The following is a 24,918-nucleotide window of genomic DNA, read 5'->3' as shown; positions in this document are numbered from 1 at the left end:
ACACCTGCACGTGTAATGCAGGCTACACTGGAAATGGTCCAGTGAATTAAATATATATTGATATTTTTAAAATATTGCTGACTAAACTTTAATTTATGATAACAAATATTGGGTTATTTATCATCATGTATGTAACTTGTGGGTGATTGTTTTTCTGTATGGCCGACAATTTGAACAACCCATTAGTGACCACTAGGTTGGAGCAATTGTTGTTAAGTGTCCTGCCCAAGAATACTTACGCCCACAATGGTAGCATTGAGCTTCGAACCCAGTATCTTCCACAGCTTAGACCAGATACTTTAACTTTGCTCCTTCAGGCCGAAACATGGATTGTACGAACGTGAACGAATGTTTGATGAACACCGATACCTGCCCCTCCAATGCTGTGTGTGTGGATACCAATGGAAGCTTCGCTTGTGCTTGCAAGGCAGGATATTCAGGTAACTACTACTTTATTTATATCTTCGAATACGACAGCGCGTTTCAAATGAATTAACGAAGGGAAAAGAATTATCAACAAAACAACAAGTTGTTAAAACACACTATTAGTTAAAGCTAGGAAACAGATTGTATCTATATATCAGATACAAAACCAAAATAAAGGCACCTGAGAGCAGATGTTTCTCCTAAACTGTTGGCATCTTCAGCGCTTGTAAAAGATTGAGCAGACTTGGTGAAACATCTGCTTTAGTATAATGAGTCTATACTCGATAATTGAAACCTTGATATTCATAATTAAGATTTTTGTATAAAATGCACCAAAAACTGCTGGCATCGTCAGTGCTTGTAAAAGACTAAGTAGACTTGGTGAAACATCTGCTATATTATAATGAGTCTATACTTGATAATTGTAACTCATACACAATATTAACAACCTACAATCCAGGTAATGGGACAAGTTGTTCAAATATCAATGAATGTTTGGCCACACCCTGCCACGTAAACGCATCATGCACTGATACAGATGGAAGCTTCACTTGCGCTTGTATTGCTGGATACTCAGGTTCGGTTTCATTAACATTAATGTTGCTACCATTTTGGGTTCTTGTTATAAGTGTGGGACAAACTTTTTCCTTTCGTTTTTGATTTTGATATGATATTTGCGTTATGATATACACACTGTTAGCAGACATATGAGTTTAAATATCTTGTTGGTAAAAATAGTCATCGCATATGGAATAGAATGTGCATATACAATGTTGGGGTAATGGGCCAACTCTGACTTAAATCCCGGGTCCCATGGCGTGCCTCACTGTAGGACCTCACCCATATAGAATAGAATGTGCATATACAATGTTCGGGTAATGGACCAACTCTGGTCTAAATTCCAGGTCACTTTACAAACGTTATTGAGGACCTCAACCATATAGATATATATTTGTTCTTCCAGGAAATGGAACAAGTTGTTTGGATATTGATGAATGTGCAGCTGGTGGCAACAACAACTGTTTAGTTGGTAGCTCAACATGTACCAACACAATGGGTGGATTCATATGCACGTGTATGGCTGGGTATAGTGGAGATGGGGTTACATGCGATGATATTGATGAATGTATCAACCCTTCAATATGCCAAGCTAACTCCATGTGTTTTAACACAAATGGATCGTTCCAATGCATATGTAACACTGGATACAGTGGAGTTAACTGTACAGATATCAATGAATGCAATCTTGGCCACGACTGTGGTACAGGAGGGACTTGTGCCAACACAGACGGCTCCGTTACATGCAACTGTGCCAGTGGCTACCAACTAAACGCGACCAGCATAAAATGTGAGAATATCAACGAATGTTTGACCAACACCGACAACTGTGATGCGAACGCAGCGTGCTCTGATACAATTGGAAGTTTTACTTGTGCTTGCAATACTGGATACAGTGGCACTGGTTTATCATGCACAGATATTGATGAATGTACATTAAATACAGACAACTGTCATGCAAATGCTAATTGTGCCAACACAATTGGAAGTTTTACTTGTGCTTGCAATACTGGGTTTACTGGTGATGGGACGTTGCATTGCAATGGTAAGTTACTTTACAACTAAGTTAACAATGTTATATTGATTGTATAAAGCTCATATATGAAGTGTATTTTAAACCCTCGCACGGCACGGCAACCACAGTCGTTTATAACACGGGTGTTCTGTTTCATACACCTCGTGCCTGCTTACAAGTTACCACGTATGTAACTTTGTGGGTGATTGTTTTTCTGTATGGCTGACAATTTAGACACACCATAGAAATTGCTGTAGTGTCCTGCCCAAGGACACATACAGCGACAGGGATGGCAGCTTTTGATCTCGAACTTGTATCCTTTAGCCTTGATTTCTATGCCCAGCATCTTATACTATGTTGATACCTTTCATTTCAGTGACTGGAGTCTTTCAATTGGTTATGGTTTCAACCTTTGTATTCACATCTGAACTACAAGACACAACTAGCAGTGCATATACAACTCTGGAGGCCACAGTCAGAACCCAAGTCACCATAAAGAGTAGAATCTCCATTGTCATTAGAACAATTACTTTCCATCGGGGAAGTGTGATTGCTCTGTAAGTAACATGTTTCAATACCTTGAGTACAGTGTGACTCTAAATCCCAGGTCCCATGGCGTGCCTCACTGTAGGACCTCGCCCATATAGAATAGAATGTGCATACACAATGTTGGGGTAATGAACCAACTCTGGTCTAAATCCCAGGTCACATGACATGCCTTGCTGTAGGATAGAACACAATGCACTACACATATGGCAACAATTCATATATGTTTTCCACATCAATCAAACTTACATATTTACTTAACTTCTGCAGTCTTGATGTTGTAGTACAACAACCAGGGGCGTCCCTGAATGATGTCGTCGCCCAATTCGACCAAACAGCGGGCATGAATGTATTTGCTAATCCACCAACCACAAGTAAGTTGAATATATTTGCAATTTGGTAAAGCAGACTTTTGGTTGGTTTTGTCATTTATATCCTCATGGGTGGGAACTTGAGTGACTTATCCATGGTTGCCACTCCTGTTTTTTAATTAGTTAGTGTTCATGTTAATAGTACAACCAATAGAGTAAGATGTAGTTTATTGTAAGCCAATGATGACACAAAAACATGACTTCCATCATGGGTACCATGTATATGAAGTTATGTATCCATACACCATACCTGTTGCATTAATTCAACTTTAACTTTATTTTCAAGCACAGGTTCCTCACTTGCAGACAACCACAAAGTTTAAACACCTCTTATTCAACCATATATAACTTCGTATTAATTTTTACAGCTTTAGGAGAACTACCAGTTAAGAGTCATTGTGGTCTTTATAAATATTTACACTAAATGTTTTATATATGTGCATGTATGTGCATGTATTCAGCCAATGCATGTATTCAGCCAATGACCAGGCCCACCATTGTCTTACATGTGTTATAATAAATAGTAGGGTGGAAAGAAGATGGGACACCTTTCATTCTATTTTCTCGTCCAATTTGGCAGTAAACAAAGAACATTTAATAAAAATTAAACAACCAACATTTAATTATAAAACCGCATCTCACAATTCAAATAGACCGTTGTTAATTGTTTAAAACACGACTAGGATATTTGGATATTATGTGCTCTGTCCCACCCCCTACTATATCCTTATGATAATAAGCCATATGTTGTTACCTTCATTCAACACACCTTTATACCTCCACAGCTATAAGTCCATGTGTGAATTTACCTTGTGGAAATAACTCCAGATGTTCGGCTGGCACAGGGGCAAACTTTGAGTGTATTTGCGACGCAGGGTATTTTAAGTCTGGTGGAAATTGCCTTCGTAAGTTTGTGCAATAATTTTTTAACTCTTTGTGCATTCAAACCTAAACACTATCAAAGAAATAATGCATGTATGTTTTTTTCTTTTATATATCGTGGTTGGGAACTTCAGTAATCTATTCATGGTACATGTTTACCAAATTACTCTATCTGTTTGCCGATAGTAAAAGTTCCAGCATGCGTTGTGTAAAATTGTAAATATGAGTTTTTAAAATTTGGTTTGCCAAAAACAGATTGAAGTATTGAATCCTTTATCCTGAAATAATAATCAATATTTTTATTTCTAGCTTTTGTGTGTGCCAACTGCCATGCTAATGCCTCATGTGGTGCCACAACAACACCAGTGACTTGTACATGCAATACTGGGTATACTGGCAATGGAACATCATGTACCAACGTCAATGAGTGTCTATCATCGAACCCATGCACATTGGCAACATGTAGAGACACTGATGGTTCCTTTGCGTGCGACTGCAATCCTGGAACACAATTACTCAACAGTACACATTGTGTTGGTAAGTTACATTCAGAAGGTTTATGTGTCTGGTGTATAAGAAGACACCCATGTTATAACTCAACAGTGAGCATGAGGTGTATGAATACACCATGTTTGTCTGGTGTATAAGAAGACACCCATGTTATAACTTGACAGTGAGCATGAGGTGTATGAACACACCATGTGTGTCTGGTGTATAAGAAGTCACCCATGTTATAACTCGACAGTAAGCATGAGGTGTATGAATACACCATGTGTGTCCGGTGTATAAGAAGACATCCATGTTATAACTCGACAGCGAGCATGAGGTGTATGAATACACCATGTGTGTCTGGTGTATAAGAAGACACCTATGTTATAACTCGACAGTGAGCATGAGGTGTATGAACACACCATGTGTGTCTGGTGTATAAGAAGTCACCCATGTTATAACTCGACAGTAAGCATGAGGTGTATGAATACACCATATGTGTCTGGTGTATAAGAAGACACCCATGTTATAACTCGACAGTGAGCATGAGGTGTATGAATACACCATGTGTGTCTGGTGTATAAGAAGACACCCATGTTATAACTCGACAGTGAGCATGAGGTGCATGGATACACCATGTGTGTCTGGTGTGTAAGAAGACATCCATGTTATAACTCGACAGTGAGCATGAGGTGTATGAATACACCATGTGTGTCTGGTGTATAAGAAGACACCCATGTTATAACTCGACAGTGAGCATGAGGTGTATGAACACACCATGTGTGTCTGGTGTATAAGAAGACACCTATGTTATAGCTTGACAGTGTGCATGAGGTGTATGGATACACCATGTGTGTCTGGTGAATAAGAATGTAATACACGAACATTGATCATTGTATAAACACTCACACTCACATAACCTCCAGGTCAATGTACAACGGGTTATTGTTTGAATGGAGCAAGATGCTTGCCTTCATCCGTGGTTGGAAACCCAGTGTGCATGTAAGTAGCACCATAGGTGAAGTTATTAAGTTAACCGAAATAAATTTCGAGAATCTGACCCTGATCTGGTGCTCATAGAGTTGGACGATTTTTGTGTAAAAATTGTAGTCAGTATCTGGTGCAACGGACAAAAATCAAGTCTAACCAATTTTATAATAGAATTGATTATATTTGGCCTAAATGGCATCGTCAGTCTCCTTTTCAAATTAATTACAAACATTAATTAACTCCAACAATATTTAAACCACTTTATATCCACAGATGCACGGAATCTTTTACTGGTCCACGTTGTGACCAACCAGGTAATTAATATTTTGCAACGATTTTAATAACTTTATTTAAACATTATTAGTCTTATGTTTAAACATAGCATGTTTTAATAAATTTAAAGTTGCTAATTCCCATCTCTTTGCTATATTGATAATATATGAAAAATACTATTTTCTTGGTAGTGTGGTGACAGGTCAGAGTTGTCTCATTACTCGTACCTACCACACCTACACCTCGTACATGACCGTTGTTATTGTAATCTATTAAATAAATGGATATATAGTGTTTTTATTAACTGTTGCTATCTCCCTTCACACTATTACATTCACGAGATAAATATATTTTATCATATATTGATTGTGAAGAAATTAAACCAAGCTTAATATTATCATATATTGTTAGAAAATCTACGTTTTAATCCATGTTTAATTGATCTATAATAATAAGACATTAGACTGTAGATGTCTAACTTCCCCTCATATTTCAGCCCTCTTCCGCACAGTAGCGATAGTGCTTGGTGTCATCGCTGGTATCGTTCTTATTATATTGATTGCACTTGTTGTATTCTTGTGCATGAGGAGACGCAGAAGGTCGATGTATATCGCTAAAGATATTTGAGGTAAGATGGGACACATTGTACAATGGGGTATTATGGAAATTGGGTTTATAGGTGGTTCGCAAATGTATTGGTCTGTGGGTCCTAATTTTTATTTCAGCAAGTTCTTTAATAACGAGATGGATATTATGATATAATAGGGTGGGGGAAGATGGGACACTTTTAGCACATAATATCCAAATAGCCTGATCGTGTTTTAAACAATTAACAACAGTCTATGGGAGTTGTGAGGATAAGGTTTTATAATTCATTGAATGTTCTTTGTTTACTACCAAATGGAAAGAGAAAACTAAACGAAAAAGGTGTCTAATCTTCCCCCACCCAACTATATTATGTTTTTATGTAGATTCCAAATTTAATTATATAACAGTCACTCAAAAGCAATGAGATCTACAACAAATATTCAAAACATGTGTTTAGTATATGGGTCCCAAATGTAATTGTATATGGGTCTCAAAATCCTTGTTGTAATGACTGTCGATGCTCCGTCACGAAAAGATAAACAAATTATACTATTTTTAAAAATAAATTGCAATTATTTGTCTTTATCTAGAATAAATTATAAAGTTGCTCGTCAAACAAATGATAAAAATATTTTAATTTTCAGTTTTTTTGTAAATATTCTATCAAAGTTGCCTTCCCAAAGTTGCCATGCAAGTTAAACACGCAATCTATGCCACAATCTTCATTGTTACGTCACTGATGCATTTCTTCAATCATAAACTCAAGTTCCAACCTGGCTTCAACTTATATTTTACTACGATTTTATACGAAGAACATTTTGCATGATTTTAACTCTATAGAGACATCTAGCGCCCTTATGAAAACTCGTTTGTACAGGTTGTCTGACGTCATATTACGCGTGACGTCGTACTACGCGTGACGTCATGTGATGCGTGACGACAACTTGCATACGTAGTTCGAAGCAATGCTAGATAATCTATTCGCGTCGGCACTTATATATCTATATGTTCTAATTTTATTAGTTTTAACAACGAGTGTACGAAGTACAAACAACTTACCTTTGCTCGTCGCCTACACAATATATACCATGCATATACTCGTGTGTTTTCCTACAGACTATTGTTTATATAAGCTGTTGCCAGGCGTAGTATTAGAATCAGGTCTAGCTAACTCGTTCAGCAATTTATTATTTGGTTGAGCAACGTGTCGAGACTCTAATTAGGTCGCCTTCGTCAAGACAATGGTTAATTCTTTAAACCCAGTGGTCACTGATGGGTTAACTTGAATATATAGTAGGGTGGGTGAAGATGGGACACCTTTTCACTTTATTTTCTCGTCCCATTTTGTGGTAAAATAAGAATATTCAAAGAAATATAAAACCGTATCCCCACGACTCCCATAGATCGTTGTTAATTGTTTAAAACACGATCAGGATATTTGGATATAATAAGCTAAAGGTGTCCTGTCTTCCCCTACCTTACTGTACAAAACTTGAGATACATACAAAATCTTTCCCATTAAAGTGGAATAGGCGTTCCACGTTGATGGCGCATATAATTAAACGCATGGCGTGGATTCAACGTTTGCGCGTTGATTGGTGGTCGCCTACTATTGCACGGTCGTTTATAGCAAACGCTCGTGCAGCAACTAGCTATGCGGTAATAGTAAAGTAAGCACCAGCAAGAGTTTGTCACATATATATGGTAACTGTATAGGTATAGTATTGGTGTTGTGATTGTAAATAGTAGTTCTGTAGTTACCAAGCAATAATATTTACACCGTCACAAGTCCAAATGCGGTGGTTGCTTTATACTTGTTGGTTTGGTAGGGTTATATCCGCACGTGGTGGCTTTGGGTTGTTAGTATTGATTATGTGGTGAATGCTTGTAGTGGCAGTGTGATATAACCATAGCATTGAGCGACGTTGTGAGTGTTTACATGCAACACTAGAAAAAATGCTATGCTATGGCAACCCCCCCCCCAAAATGTATTATATTGTGTATACCCGGTATGGTATTATATTAGATAATATTTACCAAGCCATAATGTTTCCAACACCACAAGTTTGTATTCAAGGCAGTCGATAAAATCTTAAACGATTCTACTATTACACAGTTTATGCTATGACGTAGTAAAGATATGTCTGTTACGTCATCGATGAAATAAGTAAGCCGCTGGAGCAATGGTTAGGTAAACGTAGATAGAAGTGTGGGGTAAGATGGATACCGTTAACACGCATAAGGACTCAGATTTCTTATTCGTGTTTTGAACAGTTGAAAACGCTCTTTAAAATCCCCAACAATACGGGTATATATATATTTCTTTGATTATACCTTGTTTGCCACCAAATAAGACGATAAAAGGGAATAATAACAAAGCCAAACTTACCCCAACCTACTATACATAAATAGCCACATAACTAATGCTTATTATAACGTGTAGATTCATATACAGATTCATAACCTAAACAAGCTCATTGATTGTAAAAGTTAAAATAATATCCAGATGTATAGTAGGATTGGGAAGATAGGCGAATATTCGAAGAATTATAAAACCGTATCCTCGCGACTCTCAGGGACCGTTGGTGATTGTTTAAAACACGATCAAGATATTTAAATATTATGTTCTAAATGTGTCCCATCTTCCCCCACCCCACTATACCAAGATATGATGCGTTAGTTCAACGGGCAAGGAGATGCACAAAGCAGTTGGCTGATTCTGCCGGCGAATTCTTCATCAAGAGCTGCGAACCCGCCCTCCAATGCATCTGTGATAACATTGGCACGATTGCCAGCTATGGTGTAGATCTCATCCATGCGAAGACGAACTCGGGGAGGTTGGACAGGTAAAACGAATACCTAAGATTGTTTGTAAGGAAGTGAATTAGATTTTATGATGTTGTTGTTACAAGGCGTAACGAGATTTGAATTTCTCTTTTGAGTTTGAATTTCTCTTTAAAAATACTTAAATTTTATTGAACCAACGTTGCGGAAAAACGACAGTTGTTATAACGCGGGTGTTCTGTTTCATGCATCTCGTCCCCGCACGGCGGGGCAGCAACAGTCGTTATACCATATATGTGTTCTGTTATATCATAGTATACTAAGTAACTTCAGTATACTATGGTTATATACACCTCGTGTCCACTTACGATTTACCCTGTACAAACATATATCAGTACTTTATGCATATATACTCCCAATAACTCACTAAGGCGCCAGTTGCATGTAAGTTTTGTGACGGCACCACTACGTCATCCTGTGACGCACCGTCAGTTATAAGTAAAACGACATCTCTAGCGTTGGGTCGGTTGCCTGTTGGTATTAATGTACCGGCTGTGTAGTTGAGTGCTTGCCCAGTGCGTGTGCCTGTAATATAACAATGTAACAGCGATCACATTATAAGAAAAACGTAAATACAACGTAGTATATAGATGTTTATGGTGATCTATGATATCATTCTTTTTATCGTCCCATTTGGTAGTAAACAAAGAATATTTACAGAATTATATATCCGTATCCTCACGACTCTTAAATAGCGTTGTTGATAAAATAGATAATGAAATATGGTCAATACTCATGCTTACCACTCCCATTGTAAGGTATCCTGTCGAATGCTGCAAGCAAATCTTCCGAACTATTAGGGTGGTCGTCCAATAGAATCTGTGTTGATCAAGTGATGATATATATACACCTTACCCTACATTGTAATTAAACACACGTATTATACCTGTGTAGTTGTATCCACGTGACGGTTGTACCTTACCACGCTTACGTGTGTAGCGTCATCACGTATACTAAAGTCACTGTGGAGAAAATGGAATATTACAACGACGTATATATTGGTCGTATAAACATGGTGAGTGTGTCGTATTTTGTCTCTTAACAATTACATTGCTTTGTACAGTGATTGGATATTCATGTCAACTACTATTTATAAAGAACATGCAATGACAATGTGTCATCTGATCTAGTATGTATTCCTGTTGCAGGCAGGATGGTACTAAATTAACTTTAACGTTACAGTAGCTTTATAGTGATTCGACATTATTAAATGTTTATACTTTATGTTAAACATCACCACTTACTTGCTCTGGGATTCGAACCTGTTACTCACTAGACACATACTAACATGGGACAAAAAATGCCACAGTTATTGTAACCATAAAGTAGCCATACTGTTTACATGCAGCATGTGGCGGATGTAGGTTTCGAACCCAGTACTTATTAGACACATGAAGATAGAGAACATATGGTAGATTGTACTAGTTATAAGGTAGCTGTACTGTTTATATGCAGCATGTAGCGGATGTAGCTTTCGAACCTCGTACTTACGCGATAAAACTTCTAACAAATGCTTTCATTTTGTTCCAGTTTGAACGACCAACAGATGACGACGAATCAAGTACAACTACGAAGTCCATCACGGCAAACGGTGGGCAGGGACCTAAGAATAAATTACGTTGAAAGGTTTGCTTATTTACCTTTGAATATTAATATCAATGTAAAGTTTTTTTGCAACAGTTTTCAAATATAGTATACCTCAGTTGTATACGTTTTAATGGATTAGGTATTACCATAATATACTGAAGTGATCACTTCAGTATACCATGGTATGTAACTCGACCGTGAGCCTTTATATTCATACATATATACATAACTCTAAACTTCGATCGTGGCGTAGCGTTTAAACCTTATATTATCGAAGTGCGGGATCTTACAGCTTTGCTAGGGGAATCGTAGGGTTTAGAACAGAGTTGGCCAATAACCCCGAAACCTTACAGTCTTATTTTTTCAGATTTGATTTGTAGGAAAACGTACAAAATCTAAATCAGTTGCATTGACACAACAGCCATTGGAACATGTTATATATAAACATGGTTTACTAACACGCTGATTCACTAACATGTGGTTTGGGATTCCCAACCGCAAAACACGTTAATGTTTATTTAGATGGTTGACCACTAATTACAACGTACTAGGACGAACTCTATTATTAGATTTCGTTGGTTATGAGAAAATAGTTTCTCTTATTAATTTCCAAACCGCAGTAACCATGGCTTCCATGGAATCCACTCACGTGAGCAACAAGGCATCGCTTTGTCCCATTCCTCATTTGATTGACAGTTGAGGGCTTGTGTGGTCGGTGGGTAGACTTGATAACCTAACTCGGCACTGCAAATTAATGCACAAGTTGATCCGACAAAGTTGGAGTTGGTGCAATCTATCCTCCCGTTGCGGAGGTTCTGCAACGGGCATTGTTTGGCTGGGGACAAAAATATTTGATTTAGAGTCAAATCAAACGTTACATTTCAATGTTAAGGTATGATGCTACATATATGAACCTTATTTGTAAAATATTTTTAATCTAACATTGCCAACAATTGTCGGTTTTGAATGATCCGATTTCCCGCCCGTTATAAATTTTAATTTTCCAAACTAGATTTTACATGAAGTCGGTTTTCGGTCCTTTTTATTAATTAAATTTACATACTGGCTACTTAGCAGTAGATATTTGAGCTAATGGCACGACTCGGAACCAATGGCTTGCCTCACTGTAGGACCTAACCCATATAGAATTGAATGTGCATATACAATGTTGGGATAATGGACCAACTCTGGCCTAAATCCCAGGTCCCATGGTGTGCCTCACCCATATAGAATTGAATGTGCATATACAATGTTGGGATAATGGACCAACTCTGGCCTAAATCCCAGGTCCCGTGGCGTTCCTCACTGTAGGACCCCACTCATATAGAATAGAATGTGCATATACAATGTTGGGGTAATGGGCCAACTCTGGCCTAAATCCCAGGTCCCGTGGCGTTCCTCACTGTAGGACCTCACTCATATAGAGTAGAATGTGCATATACAATGTTGGGGTAATGGGCCAACTCTGGCCTATTTCCCAGGATCTCATACACAACCTAACCAACATAGATACTTACGTTGGCATACAGGTGGCATTCTACTCCATAAACCATAAGTCCCACCCATGGTTTCCTCTGTGCATGTCATGTACGTTGCACCGACCAACTTGTAGCCTTCATCGCAGTTATATCTGTATTAGATTAACAAGGTATGCATTGAGTGATAGATAATAAATATACAAATACATGTAATGGATGTTATGTTTTGTATATGCCAATGATAGGTAAAATTCTATTCTATATGGGTGAGGTCCTACAGTGAGATATGCCATGGGACCTGGGATTTAAGCCAGAGTTAGCCCATTACTCCAACATTGTATATGCACATTCTATTCTATATGGGTGAGGTCCTAGAGTGAGGTATGCCATGGAACCTGGGATTTAGACCAGAGTTGGCCCATTACCCTAACATTGTATATGTACATTCTATTCTATATGGGTGAGGTCCTACAGTGAGGCATGCCATGGGACCTGGGATTTAGGCCAGAGTTGACCCATTACCCCAACATTGTATATGTACATTCTATTCTATATGGGTGAGGTCCTACAGTGAGACACGCCATGGGACCTGGGATTTAGACCAAAGTTGGCTCATTACCCCAACATTGTATATGCACATTCTATTCTATATGGGTAAGGTCGTACAGCGAGGCATGCTACGTCACCAATATTTATTTATTACAAAATAAAGACCTGCATCTGCTGCCGACCGCGCGACCTCTTGTACACGTCACAGACCCATTTTGTGGTACCACTGGATACTCGCATTTGATTGGCTCACAAATAGGGGCGGGGTTATCTCTCGTACTGAAGTAATCTATTGAATCATAAAAGCTTATTATTTGCACACAATTGGTTTTGTGACGTCACTAACGAAAATATTTCAAATGTAAAACAGATTATATTAGCTACACTGTTTCCCAGCAAACACGGCAGTTTAACTGGTTTACATTGCAAAGCCACGCCCAGATTTCTTGGATTATTTGACCATAGCATCCCAGTGACTTACCGCATGTTGATACAGCCGCACCAATCATCATATGGCCCCGGTTACATGTAAACACACATGAACTTAGAGGGCCGTTGCCTCCGGTGCATTTCATCCTACCATTACGAGGTGCTCTCAGCCTCTTACAGGATCCACCTTAATAAAATTTTGATGCCATAATTGGAGTTCAAAATCTAAACAACCCGGTTTAACCAGAAATGAACGTTTTATCTTCACCTGCGGCGATAATTCGATACGCCTAATCCTAATTTGCCTTTAATATTCTTTCTAAACAAATATCGAAGAATTTGACTTTTCATGCCCATCATGTTGTATACATTCCAGCCGTTAATCCGCCACACTAATCGCAGATTTGCTGATACTGAACCACAACCACGGACGACCTTCTCATACACCACATCAGCGTTATATCTCAAACTAAAGCACGATTTGGCGACTGAATATACGGTTCAGGGAATTCACAAAAACCGGTTGGTGAATAGGTCACATTGGTTTGTTTAGTTGGGCGATATCCGGGGCGTGATTCAGTTACTGTTACGAAAGTGTGAACTTACACACACAAATCAAATATACATTGATGTCAAACCACCCTGCATCCCATCTTGCCTCATAACCACTATGTCCCATCTTACCTCCCCTCCCCCCTAACTGGTCACACGTCATCACATAATGGTTACAACCATCCGTATTACAACAACATCTGCACACAGATGACGGAGGTTTCATATTACACTGCGTGTCAAGGTTGGTAATCGACGCTGATCCTAGGTCCTGAGAAGGTATAACTACGTCGTAAAGCATGTTTATTACGTCACAAATACATTTTAACGTATTTACATTATTCAAATCTTTGTTAGCAATAACACGAAGAAATCAAAACCTTTAAAATGTACAATAATGTATAGTAGAGTGGGGGAAGACAGGACACATTTTCATTTTATTTTCCCGTCCCAATTGATAAAGTGAACAAAGAACATTCAAAGAATTATAAAACCGTATCCTCACGACTCCCATAAACCGTTGTTATTTGTTTAAAACACGACCAGGATATTTGGATATTATGTGCTAAAGATGTCCCATCTTACCCCACAATATAATGCATTTTCCATAGCCCTACCAGCAGTATACAAAATATACCAATCAAACATCATAACAACGTATTCTAACAGATATAACATAGTGTAGCCCGTGGCCATGATTTCGAATTGACTCGCTATATGTATTGGAAGGTGAATGACCAATTCACGAAGCAAACGAAACACGATTACCACAACATTACGTTACACCACTACAACGGTGGAGAGGACTAACCATCTCACCTGCATATGATTCGAACCACACGCTGTAAGTTGTTTACAAGATTTCTTAATCAACGGGTTATTCCCCCAACCCCCGTGACGTAGCTCGATCTGGCACGTGGTCTGTAGAAACAATATAAATAGTTATTTCGTGTTTGGGGATTTACGAATCTTCAGGACTGGATAAAGTATAAAAATGACGTCATCAGAATATATCGTTACGTCATAATTTATCTATGACGTCACCATAACACGAAAATATCTCACAAATAAAATGTACATAACACATCCACGCCCCAAAGTCATAATACGTCATCGCATGACGTCATCAACGTATGACGTTATCATGACGTTGTTACCTGACTATCATCGCAGGTTACCAGTCTTCCTTGGTCGAGACAATCCTGGTGACTGAACACATTATCGCATGTCCAACATTGCAAACCTGCGGTAATAAAGCAACTTATTTGTGTAGGCAATTGTAACTTTTAATTTAGGTCGTTTTTTTACAGCGAGTAACGAAATCCAAATATTCGGCAACGAATAATAAGCATCGATCTTCGTGTATTTAAAATCATAGGCGATTTTATTTAATAAACATCACATTTATTTAATCTAACTCAGGTGCTTTATAATCAATTGGAGCATTGGTATTAAACGAAAATAAAAGCTTTTATAAATTAAATCGAAATATTTTAGATAAACTACCAACTCACCCGCCGCAATTCCCGCACAAAACAAGATAAGACACAACTTCAACATCTTGAAAAGAATTCTGAAAATATTTCCTCAAAGTCATTTATAAGGAGCCGTATCGTCCTAACCACGCCCGCTATATTTGCGTTTTTCTTCTGTAACGAATACGTCAGGTGCTGCACGCAATAACCAGATGTGTGGCACTGGTCCAAGTTACCTCTGGGTTGAAACATAGGTTAATGAGATCGAATACATTGAGATTATTAAAGTTTATTAGCAGTAAATTGAACTGAAATGTTTTTTAACCAAAATAATTTGCATCGGTTTTGCGCATAAGCTTTAAAAGTTCTATTCAATTAACACAACGAAGAAATGGGAATTAAAAACAAAACGGCAGTCGTTATAACACGCTACGAATAAAATAAATATAACAGCTATGACTAAAAAGGGTGGAACTTTATAAAAAGCAACTCACAGTGGGTGGCAAATAAAACGCCATTCTACGCCAGGGTAAACCTGGTTTGTTATCGAATGATGTCGTCATAAATGTTAACTATGACGTTATAATTAAATCGCGATCGCGGAATTTGATGAGATGCGAGATAACATTGCTGTCGGTGAAAGATTTTGTTAAACAATAGTGACAGTAGTATAGCGATGGGTTAAATTTGTTTACAATCAAAATAATCAGTGCAAATGTTGCATCTACTCTACCGCCACCTTGCGGATACAATGTTTAACATATTTCATCGTTTTAAAAATGTTATCTTATTTATCACCTTGACTTACAGGGCACACGCATATCACATCGTGCATGTTGAACTTATGTTCGATGAATCAGTTTGTTTAGCGGCAAACACACGAAGCTGCCAAAACGTTTCAGTGTCGTGATAAATTAGTTCCGATCGCGCATGCGCAGTAGCGCCAGGTCCAAATTCAACGGTCCGAACAAATATAACCCGACATCGACACGAAAGGCACGGCATTCTTGAACCGTTGTAAGCCACCGGATAGAAAATAAACTGTGGTTAGTTGCCAACGGCTGCAGGTGAGGAGAAACTACTTTCCTCAGCTGTAAAAAGCTTGCTCGTAATTAGAACATTTTGTTTGATATTTATCACAGTATGAACTTGCCAAAACTTGGTTGTTTTGTTTGTTTACTACGCTGGCTTATTGTAAGTTGTTTGTCGCGTAACATAGTTTGGCGTTAACTCTTGGAATACGGTAGCAAAACTCTTTTTATTTTAAAAAATACGAAGAGAAGAGAATCAACAGCAAAACGCCAGTCGTTAAAACACGCTACGGATAACATGTGTGAAGGTGTCAGTTAAAAAGCGTTTCCATAATCGCTAGTTTATCCTCGCATTGTGTTAAAGCCCAAACACGCGTATTACAAACACAAAATAAAGTCTATAACTCTATAAGTATATTTGCTACGCTATCACAGCCCATGAAAGAATCTAAACGACTGTGGTTAAAACAGCGTTTTTAAAAGTAACTTTAAAAGCAGTGTTTACAGTCAGCTTTGGTATGACTAACTTTAAGGGGAAGAAAAAAATGTACAAAACAAAACCACAGGCAACACTTTTCAACGTTGATTAGCCCTTCCCGCTTTCGGTTGATTGGTTCGCATTCCTCGCTTACAAAACACTCGCCTTCCAATGCGTGGCAGTTACACTACGTGGACGGTTGGTTGAAGTTGGTTCTGCAACTAATGTGGATTGTATTTCAAGATTTTAAGTTGAGTAATATTCAATGAACTATTATTAAAATACTTTTTGCAAGCATTAAACTATTAATTTATTAAATAAATATTCTTAAATACTTTTATATGGAAATATATTTGATATTATGAATAACAAACTTAGAAAACGCTGGTAACAAGTATTGTGCCTTGCGTTTTAAACATTTTTAATTTATTCTAATATTAAACCTGTTTATTTCAGAATTTGCGTCACCGTTCTTTATCACGTCATAATACGTAGGTCACTCGCGACGCGACATCGGTTTGCACCAACGCTTCGTTTGTTACGTCACAATCGCTGCGTATGATAGTTACGTCATAGTAGATATAATCGCTTTCGCTCGTGTTGGTTACGTTATAGGTCATAGCTCGACCGTATACTTTCTACGTCACAATGCGATTTTTTCTACGCGTGCGTTTTGCGATTTTTTATGGGGCCCCATGCGCGTTCTGCGTCGACGCAAGGCACATTACATGTATATTCTAATTATATTTGCGCTATGAGCGCGAAGCAAGAAGATCAAAGAATTGGTAAAGTATAAATCACAATTGGCATTGTTACGTACATTAGCTCTTTTCTAGAAACTTCGATGATGTGACGTCACGAAGTGGTGATGACGCAACGAAAGAACCCACTTCGTAAGTTTATTGTTTTGTCACACCACTTCCTTTCAAATAGTTTTAACATCTTCGATATATTTAGAACACATGGTATGTGACGTCACAGAGGATCAAGCGGACCATGGAATGAAAGAAGAATGAAGGTAATTATGACGTTATAATATACAAACCGATGTTTAACGATTATATTGTTGCAGAAAAGTCAGCGAATAAAGCTGCCGAGGAAAAGCCCAAGGTAGAATTATCAGTTCTTATGAAGATTTCTTTAACACAACTAAATATGTTTTTTTTGTAAACATTAAACTGTAAGATATGACGTAACCATTGCAATGATAGCTAGTGTTAACGAAACAAGGCATAATGTTACTTGAAACTAATACTGTCGTAAAAAGTCGTAAATGTTTTAAATGTATTGTTAACTATTACGTTTGTTTTGCAGACAAAGAACAAAGACGAAGACGCCGATAAAGGATACACGGTTTGAGGTTTGAGTATTATTAGTATGAGTTGCCTGTTGTATGTGTGTCTTGTCTGCGCTGTTGTATTCTTATTCTGCTGGACCCAATGTTGCCAGCTATTTTTAGTCAGTCACTGCTCTAGTGCATTTTGCATGTCCATGAAATATATGCAATGAAACTATGGCGAACATCTTGCTGGATCAGATTTTGTTGTTGTACACTCTATTGGGTACTTCGTCTACAAAGGTCGAATCCTTCAGCGATTCTGTATTGTCCTGATTGCTTGGTGAGGACGCCATGTTGGTACACAAATACTCGAGTAATATTAACACGCAGTATAATATGAGCATATAAATATAATCTTTATAAATTAAACCCTAATTTTGTATTTAAACGTCATGTAGCGTGATTGGGATGATGGCCACGTCACAATTACGCTACGACGTCGATACGGTGGGTCAGAGCATTGTCATGACTCTGCGTTCGGTGCGGTTACGTCAGTTTTGATTGAGTTACTTAACGGTCAGGTTGTTGCGTGGACGTCGCCGCCAGTGATGCTACGCTCGGTTATTTCGGTCACTGTTAATGCGGTTCGTTACAACCTGACATAGTTTCGTAACGGCCGATGCGGTGCGGAACATCCGAACGATATTATATGGTGTGAAGATACGATGAGAGTATCGCGGTACCAACATGGCGACTCACCTTTTGATTGGGACGTGCGGAGCTGTTGTTGGCTTCGACTCCTTGCGGTCGGACATTCAATATGGTGTACACTGCAGATGATTATCCTTTAGGATTTGAACTGTACTTTATTTGTAGATGTTTCAACGATTATGTCCGCATTTATTACTTTTTGATAATTGCCCCCTTTTTTTGTATGAATGAGCTGTTGTGTATTTTAGTCACATTTTCTTTGTGCACGTGGTTGTATTATTTTTGTCCTTGTGTCTCTGTGTGTTTGTTGTGCACGGTGTGTGCATTTTTTGTCTATGAGGTTTCTTTAACCTGCGTGGACAGTAACATCCCGCAAGGGTTTCTCACCAGAGTAGAAACCCACTACCATTGGCTGGGGGCTTGTCGTGCCGTAGTGGCTTTCCACCAACGCCAGCCACATAAACTATGAAGGTATTTTAATCCTGTTTTTATTTTGCAGCAAGCAACTCTCAAGACAATACTGTGTTATTTTGTACAATATTTTGCGCTGCTGTTATAAATAAAATAAAATGAAAAACAGTTGTCGTATGTATTGTAGTATTCTTGGTAAAGCAAATTTGCGAACGAAACCGAAATAGCTAAAAAGACTGGGCCGCACGCTGGCAGTAGAGACACAAATTGCGGTGCAGAGCGTTGATTGACAGCTTGTAAATATTAGTTTTGGTAACTTTATTAAAGCTTTAAACTAGAAGAAAAACATTGACTTCATAATATATGACGTCATGATAATTACCTACGTCGGCTATGTTGTTGGCAATGACGTTATATTTCACTCCCCGAATATACACCCAACCTTTTGAGAGAAAAGTTATTACTTGCCGAACTAACCAACGGAACGCACATGTTCGTGCCGAATAAACTTTGTATTTTAAATTAAAATTTGAGTTTTGTTGTCAATTTTAAAGCAAGTAAAGCGGAGTTTGGCCAAGAAATCATGGTAAGTTTATGGTTTAACTTTTTGCAATAGATTGTGGTTTAATAATAAGCTGTTGTAATCCTTTACCCTTTATAAAAAACTTTTTAAGTTATTTATTTTTTAAATGAAGTTTGAGCAGTAATATAAGTGTCTTGCAGCTATTAAGCTACTGGAATCTGTCTATTTATAATCCTATAGTCTTTAGTTTTTACGCATAATTGTTTTAACAAATGTCTTTGTTCCTAATTCTTTGTTGTTTTTCTATATAGCTTACCGTTTGTCATTGTATTTTATGTAATAGCAAGTTAGAATTTTTTATAGATTCGGCGCCAAGCACGCGAAAGAAGGGAATATATTTATCGTAAATCGATTGAAGAAAAGCAAAGATCTATCCAAGAAAGGAAAAGGAAACTAAAAAATGCTCTTGACGGTAAAGATTAAGTTAATTATGTCCAAAAGTTATGTCTGTTTATCCACACACTGCAATATTGTGGCAATTGTAGATAAGCAACACATTATTTTAAACAGAAATACGAGCATTCCCAGTTTCCACTGAGTTGCGTAATGACTCACTCAACTCTAAAAAAAACAGATTTTGTGCAAAATTCAAATTTGGTTTTGTCTATAAACTAACTCAGCTATCACCCCAAATAAAAAATTCTCGTTATATCTTTTACAGAAAACAAGAGCATCCCGACTGAGTTGCGAAAAGATGCGCTCGACCTCCAGACGAACCTCGAATACGATGACGAGGGGGGAGATGGGGTGAAATCTTCCATAGATGATGAGTATAAGTGGGTGGGGGTTGAAGATCCCAAGATTATGGTGACGACATCAAGGGACCCAAGCTCCAAGCTCAAACAATTCGCTAAGGTTGATGCTGATAATCTTGATATTTTACCAGTTAATAATTTTTTTAGATAACGTTTCTTGCAGATGTTGACTGTTTTCAGATAAAAGTTATGTTTATTTTTCCTGACAAGCCCCGTCGCCTATATTGCAAAGGTTGTTTTTGAGAGTGGGAAAAAATGGGGTACTTTAAACTCGTAGTATCTAAATATCCCGGTTGTGTTTTAAACACTTAACAACGGCCTATGGGAGTCGTTCAGATAGGTTTTATAATTCCTACTTGTTTACTGCTATAAATTAAATAAGACGAGAAAATAGAATGAAAAAGTGTCCCATCTTCCCCACCCTAATATATGTTTAATAATATCCCAGGAAGTGAAATTAATCTTCCCGAACTCTCAACGTCTCAATCGTGGCAATCATGAAATGAAAGCATTAGTTGCTGCTTGTCGCGCTAATGATGTCACAGACTTTATTATTCTGCATGAACATAGAGGAAACCCAGGTAATAAACAACACTAAAGCTTATGTTTTAAATATATTTTTTTATCTTTTGTTTTGTTTAAAATAAAACTATTATCTTTAATTATGATTTAACAACAAACAATGTGTATACAGTAACGTAATAATAGTTGTAATATAATCCAATTATTTCAGAATTTGTTTATTATTTTAGAATACATGAATGAAATGTATTTATCCTTTAATTGTAGCACTATGTTATAATACTGCAAAACCTAGTTAATATTATTAAAGCTTTTCCCATTATGAGGTTAAATTGAACATAAAATGTTCATCTAAATATATTTCTTTGTATTATATAAAATATATTTGCAGCATAAATTCTGCAGTTTAAAATTTAAAACCTTTTAAAAATCATTATACTTGGTAAATATTAAATTTGCGCTACTTTTTACATAGGTTTTGCCAATTAGTATTTAGAAACCTCTTTTAATGATCAAACACATTAACTCCACAGATGGCTTAATAATATCTCATCTACCGTATGGGCCAACCGCGTACTTCAATATATCAGGCTGTGTGATGAGACACGACATACCAGATGTTGGGACAATGTCCGAGGTTTACCCGCATCTTATTTTCCACAACTTTAAATCAAAACTTGGAGAGAGGGTAAGTTAATTATAGAATTATGGTCATTTTAACAACCTGTTACTTAATCTTTGAAATTTACTGCAAAACTATTTTTAAGCTCAAAACTTGGGTGGTCAAACATATAGATATGATGCCACCCATGTTTTAAAAGTTGAGATAATATGTCACACCAGGCACACTGGGTGTTTCAACTATGCCTCATATATATATATATATAGAAAATCACTGACATTTTTACAACTTTTTGAAAACGAAAATTTACAAACCACCAAATTTATCTCCAGGTGAAAACGATCCTCCAAGCATTATTCCCTGTTCCCAAGGACGAATCAAAACGAACGATATCTTTTATAAACGAAGACGATTTTATTTCATTCCGACATCATAATTATTCCAAACCTGATCATAAAAATATTGAATTGAAAGAAATTGGACCCAGGTTTCAACTCAGATGTAAGTCGCGTATATTTATTGTGCACATTCTGTTCTATATGGGTAAGGTCCTGCAGTGAGGCACACCATGGGACCTGGGATTTAGGCCAGAGTTGGCCCATTACCCCAACATTGTATATGCACATTCTATATGGGTGAGGTCCTACAATGAGGCACGCCATGGGACCTGGGATTTAGACCAGAGTTGGCCCATTACCCCAACAATGTGTATGCACATTCTATTCTATAACCTGATCATAAAAATATTGAATTGAACGCCATGGGACCTGGGATTTAGGCCAGATTTGTCCCATTACCCGAACAATGTATATGCACATTCTGTTCTATATGGGTAAGGTCCTGCAGTGAGGCACACCATGGGACCTGGGATTTAGACCAGAGTTGGCCCATTACCCCAACATTGTATATGCACATTCTATTCTATATGGGTGAGGTCCTACAATGAGGCACGCCATGGGACCTGGGATTTAGACCAGAGTTGGCCCATTACCCCAACAATGTGTATGCACATTCTATTCTATATGGGTGAGGTCCTACAGTGAGGCACGCCATGGGACCTGGGATTTAGGCCAGATTTGTCCCATTACCCCAACAATGTATATGCACATTCTATATGGGTGAGGTCCTATAGTCAGGCACGATATGGGAGTATGGGACCCAAGATTCAGGCAGATTTCTCCAAAACCTATTTCTCACTATGAGATAATGCAATAGGACCAAACTGTTTAAAAAACAGGCTTTTAATTTCATCATAATATGGTTGGTTATCATTTCCAGTGTATGAGATAAAACTTGGTACGATTGATGAAGAGGCCTCTGCTGACACCGAGTGGAGACTTCATTCATTCATGAACACTGCCAAGAAACGACGTCATTTATAGAAATAACATTAACATTACATCAGGGCCACAGAAACACCGGAATAGCCCCAACTGCGCCATTGTGGGTCCGAAAGGGTGAATTTCGACCTTTACTATGGCTTGCATTGTTACAATGGATGCAATATTCGTTTGCAATTCTCGTGTCATACGTCATCGTTACGTCACATCGGTAATGACGTCATTGTATGGCATGATGGTCATAGCGCGCCAAAATTAAACTTACGCGTGGTAAGACCCTGTGTTGTAGTAAAGTACATCGGTAGCCTACATGCAGTGTATATAGATAGATCTGTACAGAAAGAACGACAGTCGTTTAAACGCGCAATGAGTAAAAACTGCTCGAGGAAAAGTATCCTGGCTGCTAAACCTATTGTTTTTATTGTTGATCGATATTTTACAAGCTGATGGATAAGTTGTCAATCACTTATATGCGACAAATTAGGCTTGCCGTTGTAATTACCGCTTCGTGTATAACGTTGTGGTTTGAATGTAACGCACTAACATAGGTATGGCTTGACAGAGTCGGGGAAGATTTAAATGAGACATGTTTCTGTTCTCTTTCGCCCATTTGTTGTGCTTGGTAGCAAACAAAAAATATTTACATAAATATTAAACCGTATCCTCACGACTCTAAAAGAGCGTTATTAGTTGTTCAAAACCACGGTCAGAAAATACAGGTTTTAGGTGCAAACCATATTCCATCTTACCCCACAGTATACACTAACTTACTTTCCATCTAGATAATATTTAATTTGTTAAATATCGATTCGACTTGAAACACTCTGGTTATTTTAGTTGAAGAGACATTCGTGGTATGTTAGTCTGCCACTTATATAAGTTGGATCAATACTTCGTGTTAACTCGATAGCATGTTATGTATTCAAGTCGTCTTATCAGTCGTAGTGCGTGTTGTACATAGGTCTTATACAAGAACAGACAACTTACAACCATATTATACTGAGTGTATACTATAGAACAGCGCTATGTCTTATATACAAGGGCATATATAACGTATAACGTTGAGTATTACCAGGTGTTGCCATAGTGACAACGGTGACTAACGGATTATTGTGTTCTTATATCTCTGTTGGTTTTGGTTTCAATTCATTTCTACGCCTCCGGTAACAAAGAATATTATCCAAATAGCCAGGATTGACGGTTTAATAACTACGTTGTGTTTCACTAAGCCAGGTATCTACGTATGCTGTGTGTGCCGTATCGTGAGTTGATAAGTTGTTTTAATATCAACGTATATTGGATATAGTTGGGTCACGTCTTTTAATAAGTTTTGTATTTTGTGTTATATAACTGTCGAGAGATTAAATGCAGTGTGTTTTACCGACTGTAGTTTTGCTGCTAATTCCCTTCCATTTGTTGTTTTAATTAAGTTAATCTTCGCTATCGTATTTGAAAAGATAACGTTACACTATGTACTGATACCCTCACATAACAGCCACGGTAAAACTTGCACCGGGTTTTGTCAGTTATAATTATGTATGCCGTAATTATACATACGTTTATATAGTTATTGTGGCCCTATAGTTTATAATGTATATGAAGGTATGTGTTGTTTCACTGAAGTGTCACATTGAAGTAGCAATGACGCATGTCGCATACTTGTACACGAGATATATGGCTGACTGCTGGTGTTTGCTCATACTTGTCCCATGCATGGAGTGGAAGTTACTACAGCGTTGTAAGGGCGGTTACAACTTATTTAGTTTTAGGGAGTATAGTTTGTTGCAACAACAGATATGTATTGACAGGTATATGATTGAGGTTGTAGGCACGTGATCTCGTTGCTACGTAACTGTCACGTGATAGAAGGTGTTGTCAGTGAGATAAGTAGAAGTCAACCTGTATCTTTATAAATGAAAAATGTGTAACTTATTTATCCTCGCGTGGCGGGGTAACGATAGTCGTTATAACACGGGTGTTTAGTTCATACACCTCACAAGTTAGGAGTTGGTTAGAATATAAGATCACAGAGGGTGCATAAGGTCGAACAACACGAGGCACACCATGGGACCTGGGATTTAGACAAGAGTTGGCCATTACCTTAAACATATAGTAGGGTGGGGGAAGATGGGAG

At 37.8% G+C, this 24,918-nt stretch overlaps 3 protein-coding genes and 1 long non-coding RNA gene across 4 annotated transcripts in view; 3 read left to right on the top strand and 1 right to left on the bottom strand.

Moving 5' to 3' along the window:
* The window catches only part of LOC104266824, a 42,950-nt gene extending 35,715 nt beyond the window's left edge, over positions 1–7,235 (top strand). The window contains exons 54-62 of the mRNA XM_026837454.1: positions 1,857–2,029; positions 2,376–2,556; positions 2,816–2,919; positions 3,702–3,821; positions 4,108–4,335; positions 5,214–5,289; positions 5,551–5,591; positions 6,047–6,178; positions 6,783–7,235. Coding sequence (XP_026693255.1) covers positions 1,857–2,029; positions 2,376–2,556; positions 2,816–2,919; positions 3,702–3,821; positions 4,108–4,335; positions 5,214–5,289; positions 5,551–5,591; positions 6,047–6,177 — 1,054 coding nt within the window. The 3' untranslated portion in view covers position 6,178; positions 6,783–7,235. The remainder of the gene's footprint in view (positions 1–1,856; positions 2,030–2,375; positions 2,557–2,815; positions 2,920–3,701; positions 3,822–4,107; positions 4,336–5,213; positions 5,290–5,550; positions 5,592–6,046; positions 6,179–6,782) is intronic.
* Positions 7,236–8,184: 949 nt separating this feature from the next.
* On the bottom strand, positions 8,185–15,242 carry LOC100186994 (P-selectin-like). Its single transcript, XM_002124460.5, has 13 exons — positions 15,092–15,242; positions 14,735–14,820; positions 14,397–14,498; positions 13,710–13,848; positions 13,078–13,212; positions 12,762–12,885; positions 12,087–12,199; positions 11,219–11,404; positions 10,474–10,585; positions 9,869–9,944; positions 9,726–9,801; positions 9,350–9,507; positions 8,185–8,997 (listed from the first exon to the last, which is right to left on the bottom strand). The coding sequence occupies exons 1-13, from the start codon at positions 15,135–15,137 to the stop codon at positions 8,815–8,817; spliced, it is 1,536 nt and encodes a 511-aa protein (XP_002124496.1). The 5' UTR covers positions 15,138–15,242; the 3' UTR covers positions 8,185–8,814.
* Positions 15,243–17,415: 2,173 nt separating this feature from the next.
* LOC108949349 lies at positions 17,416–17,921 on the top strand. The gene is made up of 4 exons (XR_001974690.2): positions 17,416–17,454; positions 17,519–17,579; positions 17,634–17,671; positions 17,876–17,921. It is a non-coding gene; the product is annotated as an uncharacterized LOC108949349 (long non-coding RNA).
* A 1,491-nt stretch (positions 17,922–19,412) lies between these two features.
* On the top strand, positions 19,413–23,060 carry LOC100185465 (U3 small nucleolar ribonucleoprotein protein IMP4-like). The gene is made up of 7 exons (XM_002129608.5): positions 19,413–19,548; positions 19,849–19,957; positions 20,207–20,400; positions 20,749–20,881; positions 21,356–21,510; positions 21,777–21,945; positions 22,723–23,060. The coding sequence occupies exons 1-7, from the start codon at positions 19,546–19,548 to the stop codon at positions 22,824–22,826; spliced, it is 867 nt and encodes a 288-aa protein (XP_002129644.1). The 5' UTR covers positions 19,413–19,545; the 3' UTR covers positions 22,827–23,060.
* The last annotated feature ends 1,858 nt before the right edge of the window (positions 23,061–24,918 follow it).

The sequence above is a fragment of the Ciona intestinalis genome, chromosome 1 (assembly GCF_000224145.3).
Source record: "Ciona intestinalis chromosome 1, KH, whole genome shotgun sequence".
In the NCBI taxonomy this organism is placed as follows: Eukaryota; Metazoa; Chordata; class Ascidiacea; order Phlebobranchia; family Cionidae; genus Ciona; species Ciona intestinalis.
Note: the sequence above shows the minus strand (reverse complement) of the source record. Positions and strands in the feature narration are given on the sequence as shown.

Excerpts from the sequence above, each read along its gene's own strand:
- LOC100186994 (XM_002124460.5), bottom strand. The coding sequence starts at position 15,137 with ATGTTGAAGTTGTGTCTTATCTTGTTTTGTGCGGGAATTGCGGCGG. Across the intron at positions 14,499-14,734 it reads TAACCTGCGATGATAGTCAG|ACCACGTGCCAGATCGAGCT; the intron begins GTAACAACGTCA and ends TTGTTTCTACAG. Across the intron at positions 9,945-10,473 it reads TTTGTTAGAAGTTTTATCGC|TGACTTTAGTATACGTGATG; the intron begins GTAAGTACGAGG and ends TTTTCTCCACAG.
- LOC100185465 (XM_002129608.5), top strand. Across the intron at positions 21,511-21,776 it reads AATCAAAACTTGGAGAGAGG|GTGAAAACGATCCTCCAAGC; the intron begins GTAAGTTAATTA and ends ATTTATCTCCAG. Across the intron at positions 21,946-22,722 it reads ACCCAGGTTTCAACTCAGAT|TGTATGAGATAAAACTTGGT; the intron begins GTAAGTCGCGTA and ends TATCATTTCCAG.